Source organism: Xiphophorus hellerii, chromosome 2, assembly GCF_003331165.1.
Source record: "Xiphophorus hellerii strain 12219 chromosome 2, Xiphophorus_hellerii-4.1, whole genome shotgun sequence".
Taxonomy (NCBI): domain Eukaryota; kingdom Metazoa; phylum Chordata; class Actinopteri; order Cyprinodontiformes; family Poeciliidae; genus Xiphophorus; species Xiphophorus hellerii.
This window is the reverse complement of record NC_045673.1, coordinates 30,381,281-30,388,912: the sequence shown is the minus strand read 5'-3', so window position 1 is coordinate 30,388,912 and position 7,632 is coordinate 30,381,281. Positions and strand designations below refer to the sequence as shown.

Here is a 7,632-nt window from a genome sequence, read left to right as displayed (position 1 = left end):
TCATTTCAGATCTCCTTGTTAGCCTTTGCATGGTAGATGCTATCAGTTAGAACACACTCCAATCATAAAGTTTAATTTTAAACTTAGAAATAGTAACAATATCATTTTCGACATGTTTTGGGCAATTTATTTGATTGAGGAAATAATTTGCACAAATATAAGGCCAGCTCAGTAGAAAAGAGTATGAATCTTGTGGCTTGTGCAACCTTCCTGTCCATTTTTTTTTATTTTTTTGTAAAAGCAGCCTGGCAGCAGCTCAGTTCCCCATACTTTTTAATTACATTTAACACAAACCTTCAGCAGAAGCTTTTTTTTTTTTTTTTTTTTTGTTTTTAATCTACGTGACAAACAGCTTCAGTCCTGAAGAATGTGATGCTATCCTGCCTGGCTCTAATTTAAAAGGAAATGTGTCTTTGTGTCTTCAAAAGAAACTTAAAAAGACGCTGAAATCTAGTTTGCACACATTTAGCCATGGTGGATTTGCTCATGTATATAAACCTATACACAGCAATGCAGTTGTTACAGCTTTATTGTGGAAACCCTGTCAGGAACACTTAAGACAAACACTTTCACACTTGAAATTAGAAACTAATTTACATCTTTTGGACACTGACGCTTTCAAGTCTGAGTCATGCTTGTTCACAAATATGTCATGGTTTACAATACCAAACGTGTATCACAAGAATGCTTCTTTTAAAGTCCTGTACATGTCTGAGGTCAAGGCTTTTTGGAGTCTGTTAAAGAAAAAACAAAACACAGCAGACAGTACACTTTCAGTTTCATTAAGGTCTTTTTATCCAGGCAGAGACTCTCCACAAATTCAGTAGCATGTAAAGATTATCAAATGGCAGTAGAGGTAAAATATTTCCCAGTGGAATGTCCATGTACATTGAAAGCTTTTTATTTCTTCTCAAAGCTTGCTGTTACCAAAAGGCAGTCCACCTTCCTGATCCACCAGATATTACACAACATTTTCTGCTGTATAACAGGATCCAAATTCTGTCAGTTTTTAAGAACATTAAAAACGGAGTCAGAGGATTTCCTGGAAAGCAACCAATGGAGACTTTGTCTTTTTGCCTTTGCCGAGCTTCAGCCAGCACTCAGCCGCAGCAGCTTGGCTCTGATGGTCAGTCTGACAGTGATGGACCTCTCTCCTGCTGACGATTACAAAGTCCTGTTCCTGAAGCCACCACAGGCGGCCATGACGTCACTGCAGGCGTGGCCAGTACTGAGACATTTCTGCTTCACTTCCAGGAACTTGGACTGGAACTGAGATGCCAGGAGAAATCAGACCTAAAAAAAGAATAAACATTATTATAGAAAAACTGGCATCTAATCTAATGCAACTTTCAAATAATCTTATAGAAACATTCATAATAGGCTCCTAAATTTAATGCTTTTCTTTTTCACAACTTGATATCATGTAGGATATTTGGTAACACTTTATTTGACGGCATGTGAATAAGACTAACATGACACTGTCATGAACATGAGTAAGTCTTCATGAATATTTATGACCGTTGTCACAAAGTGTCATTCGTAAATCATGACACTTTTAATACAAAGTTGACATTATTCAAATTGTCTTCGTTATGACAACTTGACATTAACTAATAATCATGTCATAAATATGTCATAATAGTAGTCATAATAATGTCATTAAGTGTTATTACACTGTCAAAAATGTTTACAAATAGTCATTATTTCTCCCTGAAATAAAGCGGAACAAGTAGGACCAATAATATAGATTTCATTAAGCTTTAAAAACAGTCATTAAAAATTCCTCTTACATCAAGTGGAATAAGTAGCACCAGTTATGATGATGTCATTAAGTGTTATTACGGGGTTAAATGCTATATTAACACTCATTAATATTAACCCTTGCCTGAAGGCAAGTGAAACAAGCAGCAAAAGTTATGACGACTGTCATTAAGTGTCATTACTGTGTCATTAATATTATCTCTTACCTACATAATTTTTAATATTTAATCAGTAATATTTTTATAACAAATTTATGACAGATCACGATTTCTTGGTTAATAGTCAAGTTGTCATAACAAAGACATTTTGAATAATGTCAACTTTGTATGTCATGATTTACCTGAATGACACTTTATGACAACAGTCATAAATATTCAGTAAAGACTCCTTCAGGTTCATGACAGGTGTTATGTCATGTTTATGACAGTGTCATGTCAGTTTTATTCACACCCCATCAAGTAAAGTGTCACTGGATATTACCAAAAAAAAAAATCTATATTAAAAAGTTCAATATTTTTGGTCACTGATTTCAAAAAGTGTAGCTCATACATTAAAACAGTGGTCTCAAGGTGCATTCCTCGAGGACCTGCTTCTTTTAGATGGAGGAACTTCCAGTCCAGCTCTACAGAGCTCTGCTAGTGAGCCAGGGTGTGCTGAAGCAGAGAGACATGTAAAGGTTGCAGGACACCAGCCCAGAAGGACCAGGGTTTGAGACCACTGCTTTAAATAGATTCATGACACAGAGTGAAATATTTCAAGACTTTACGACTCTTAACTTTGATGATTGTGGCTGACAGAGACTGCAAACCCAAAATTCTGCCTCAAAACATTTAAATATCACTTAAAATTGATATAAAAAGCATGTCTTAAATAGCAATGTCAGACTTCTAAGAAGTATGTTTGTTTCTAGTCAGCTAGCACCGGGTCTGGGCTCGTTTTGCATGAATTACTGCATCAGTGCAGCCTGCCATGAAGGCGATCAGCCTGTGGTTCTACTGCGGTGGAATGGAAACTCAGATTTTTTTGATAGCAGCCTTGGCCATCTGTATTGTTGACTAATGTGCCTCTTTGGCGTATGCAATTGATCTAGTGTAGCATCAGTGAATCTGTGATCGACCTCATGGTCTGCTCAAGAAATCTGTGGATGCGCATTCCTGGATTACTTTAGCCTGGCTTGACATAGCTGCACGTGAACCTGACTTGGTCTTTGTGAAACAGATGAAGTTAGGATGAACTGATGGCGCTATGTCAGCCTAGATTTGTCTCTTATCCTGAATTTCATAATCCTGTTTTGTGAACCAGCCCTCTGATGTAATGCATTATTTGCACAGATGTAGAGGTGTGAACTTGAAGCTCATCTTGTAAAGACCCAGAGTTGCCATTCTAGATCTTCTGAGTTTGAGAATATCTCTTTCTACTATAATAGCTTTTATGCGTGTCAATTTTGGCTAAAACAGTTTTACATTTATGCTTCTAATCAACAATTAAAACCCATTGAAAAAAGTTTATTTTTAGACCAAGTATGTGCCAGTTTTAGTATACAAATCTTTTAGGCATTGATTGCATGTATGCTTAGCAAATATATGTTCCCTGGGAGTCCTTTGTAACTTCACACTCTGATGATAACGTTGTTGTTCTAATAAATAAACAAAATCTCATAGAAAATGAAAATCACACAATTTATTTTCCTTTCAGTAGTATGTATGCATACTGTGCCTTCAAGACAGGCGGTGAAGAGGAGGTAATAATTATACTCACTTCAGGCTCAAAGGCAGACTTAAGACCTGTGGCGGTTCCTACCTGTTGAAGATGTTGTGGAGGACGTCACTGACTGGCTGCTGATGTGTGGCTGCATATGTGGAGGAGTATACGTCTGATAACTGCGGCCGTTTACAGAGGGACTGTTGGGCAGCATGCAGGAATAAGAGGTCTGGTTTGAAGCCTGGAAAAAGAACATTCTGCATTAAAGCTGGGGAACTGAATGTTAACATGATGTGCGTAGACAAATACTTCATACTCTATTACTGTTTTTTTTGTTGTTTTTTTTACAGAAAATCTGAGGTTTTGCACACAACCCTATACTCTTGGATTAACCTTCCTGTGCAGGTTGGTTTGCATGTTTTCTCCAGTGAGCACTATGATCACCTCCAAACACTAAAAATAAATTTAAAAGTGGAGGTCCAGCATATCAGATCAAATTTATATCAGTTTGCTAATAAATCCTTAAAAACTGAAATGTTATTATTATCCATTCATCCACTACATTTATCTACTTTAATATCTGATATCTGACTAAACAAAAAAACAGCAATGGCCCTAAGAAAAGTGAAAGCCCAGTGAACAATGGATTTCATTGAACAATGTTTTCTTTTCAATGATTTCTGGCGCCCTCTGCCACAGATTTACCTTTACCCAAATGGTAATATCACAAAGATTTATGATGATGGTGCACAGAAGCAAAACAAAGTCCACTGATTATCGTCACACATATATGGTGCCCTTCTGGTATGATATATAAAGTAATCTTACTTGCATGGGCAGGCTGGCGGCCATGCTGAAGCTGGGCATTGTTAGGCCGTAGGTATTGGACAGAACCGGATCCGATCTTCCTATTATGGATCCTGAAGAAAAGGACACTAGACAGAAAGAAACAAACAAAGGGATTGAGTGACAAGTCTGGATAAGAGGACAAGCAAAAATAATCTAGCTCCAAAATTAGCAATCAGTATAAAATTAATGGAAGGAGAGAAAAAACTTTAGTTGCTTTGAATTAGAATTACATTTAAAATGTTATTTCAGTTTACCTATGTGTATTTATCTAAGTACAGACGTAGTACTTAGTGTACAGACAGTAAGTAACTTAGCAATGAAAAGAAAAAAAAAGATTTGATGGAAATAGCCTGCAAGGTTACCTAAACACTGGCAGTAATATGTCATTCATCTGAAGGATCAAGTGTTTTGTCTGCATAATAAAGACCAACTTCGCAATAACAATAATAAAAAAGAAATAAATTATCTATTTAAAAATCACTTTTTGTGTCATGTTGACCACTGTAATATACTTCCATTTTTTTTCTAACACACTTCAGATGGATTGAAGTCACAGTAAATCTTTACTTCCCAACCTAAACATTCAATATGGCAGCCAAGCAATTTAAGAAGTAGCAGTAAATAGTACACTGCCTGGCCAAAAAAAAAGTCGCCACCAAAAAATGGTCACACTCTCTAATATTTTGTTGGACCGCCTGTAGCTTTGATTACAGCCCGCATTCGCTGTGGCATTGTTTCAATAAGCTTCTGCAGTGTCACAAGATTTATTTCCATCCAGTGTTGCATTAATCTTTCACCAAGATCTTGTATTGATGATGGGAGAGTCTGACCACTGCGCAAAGCCTTCTCCAGCACATCCCAAAGATTCTCAATGGGGTTAAGGTCTGGACTCTGTGGTGGCCAATCCATGTGTGAAAAAGATGTCTCTTGCTCCCTGAACCACTCTTTCACAATGTGAGCCCGATGAATCCTGGCATCGTCATCTTGGAATATGCCCGTTCCATTTGGGAAGACAAAATCCATTGATGGAATAACCTGGTCATTCAGTATATTCAGGTAGTCAGCTGACCTCATTCTTTGGGCACACAATGTTGCTGAACCTAGACCTGACCAACTGCAGCAACCCCAGATCATAGCACTGCCCCCACAGGCTTGTACAGTAGGCACTAGGCATGATGGGTGCATCACTTCACCTGCCTCTCTTCTTACCCTGATGCGCCCATCACTCTGGAACATGGTAAATCTGGACTCATCAGACCACATGACCCTCTTCCATTCCTCCAGAGTCCAATCTTTATGCTCCCTAGCAAACTGAAGCCTTTTTTTCTGGTTAGCCTTACTGATTAGAGGTTTTCTTACGGCTACACAGCTGTTCAATCCCAACCCCTTGAGTTCCCTTCGCATTGTGCGTGTGGAAATGCTTTTGCGTTCACAATTAAACATACTCCTGAGTTCTGCTGTTGTTTTTCTTCGATTTGATTTGACCAAACGTTTAAGTAATTGCCGATCACGATCATTCAGGATTTTTTTCCGACCACATTTCTTCCTGGAAGACGATGGTTCCCCACCATCCTTCCAGTTTTTAATGATGCGTTGGACAGTTCTTAACCCAATTCTAGTAGTTTCTGCAATCTCCTTAGATGTTTTCTCTGCTTGATGCATGCCAATGATTTGACTCTTCTTAAACAGACTAACATCTTTTCCATGACCACAGAATGTGTCTTTTGCCATGGTTGTTTAAGAAATGAGGAGTTACTCATTGCATCAGCTGGGGTTAAATAACTTGTTGCCAGCTGAAAGATAATCGCCTATGCAGTACTTATCCAATAGGAGGCTTGTACCTATTTGCTTAGTTAAATCCAGGTGGCGACTTTTATTTTGGCCAGGCAGTGTATTTGCATTGTCTGCTGGAAGCAAGATTCTGTAAACTGGATTTGGACTGTACGAGCCAGATTTTGAAGAAGATGCAGAGAATGCTATGCTGATCGTAATGGGGTGACTGCATCTGAAAGGGAACAATGAGTTGGTAGCATCTTCCACTCTTCTCATCAATAGAGGCATCCTCAGTGCAGAAAGACACCTTCAACCTTCAAGATAACCTATACCTACAACCAGTGGAAATTCCATAGATCCACACTCATGGACTGAACTCTATACTCCAGGATTTGAGTGGAGAGGATTTAGTGGTCTGTCTGCAGTCCCGTTTACTAGACTGCCTTCCTCTTTATCAGAGATGAAATTGTTAAAGAGTTTTCTAAAGTAGATCTCTCCTCATACCTATGACTCAATAAAAAATAAAAATAAAAAATGTCACTTTTAAATTGAGTTAATTTCCTGGAATTAAGTAAAACAAAACAGCTCAAAGCAGACAATGTTTTTTAGTAATTGTTGTTACTAAATTGGTTTAACTAATGGTTGTTATTAATAGCAATGCTTCCTTCACTGGCAGATCAATTGTTCTTTAGACAAGAACTGAGTAACTAAATTCTGTTGGATAAACCAGAAATGAATCACTTTGCTCTTGTTGTGGTTGGCGTTGGTAACAGTAGAGCGTTTGCTGTGACACACTGTTTGTCTCATTTGGTACCTGGTGCTGAAGGCTGAGCTGGAGATGAGTAAGCACTGCTGCTAAAACTGCTGTTGATGGGAATATGGCTGGAGGAGTTCAACACCTGCCGACGTTGATTCCTTAACTTCTCCTCTCTTCTCCACTTCGCACGTCTGTTTGAAAACCAAACCTACACAGCACAAAAAGCAGGAATTGAACAAGGATTAGACCAGGTGGAAGGACTAGTTCACCATGATTAACATCCAACCCCATTTATACAAAACTCTGACGCCAGGAGAGACCCTCTGCTTGTATCTGTGTGCTGTAAAATGAAAAAACCTGGAATAAGGACCTAGAGTTGATCCTATTCTGTTATGTCTGGGAGTCTATAAGGGGAGTAGTCAGTAAACCAGTGCCAAAGGAACAGTAGTTCACTTTACAGTGTCTGAAGAAAATGATTCAGAATGAAAGTGAATTGTGCTTAAAGGCAGAAAAAAATCCAAATTCTTCTAAAATTTCTATGGTGTTTATGGTGTCAATTTTGATGCCACTAAAAAAAAATATATAATGTCTTTTTTCTGTATTTAAATGGACTAAATGAACTGATTAAAATGAATTTAACAGGTTGTTTTTATTATCTATGTTTGCTTGTTTGCTCATTTTTAACAAGTATCTTCACAAGTTTCTACTTTTCAATTAGGAAATGCATTTCTGCCAAAGGTTTACTCACAACACAAAGTAATGTTTTTTTTCCAGACAGAAAAGCACCAGGA

General features: G+C 37.9%; 1 protein-coding gene across 1 annotated transcript in view; it reads right to left on the bottom strand.

The window, feature by feature from the left end:
* Window positions 1-511: 511 nt before the first annotated feature.
* LOC116729827 (paired box protein Pax-6-like) overlaps window positions 512-7,632 on the bottom strand; it is a 29,983-nt gene continuing 22,862 nt past the window's right edge. Inside the window, exons 8-11 of the mRNA XM_032578621.1 lie at window positions 6,899-7,049; window positions 4,291-4,397; window positions 3,562-3,703; window positions 512-1,293 (exon numbers count right to left, since the gene is read on the bottom strand). Of these exons, the coding sequence (XP_032434512.1) occupies window positions 1,208-1,293; window positions 3,562-3,703; window positions 4,291-4,397; window positions 6,899-7,049 (486 nt within the window). The 3' untranslated portion in view covers window positions 512-1,207. The remainder of the gene's footprint in view (window positions 1,294-3,561; window positions 3,704-4,290; window positions 4,398-6,898; window positions 7,050-7,632) is intronic.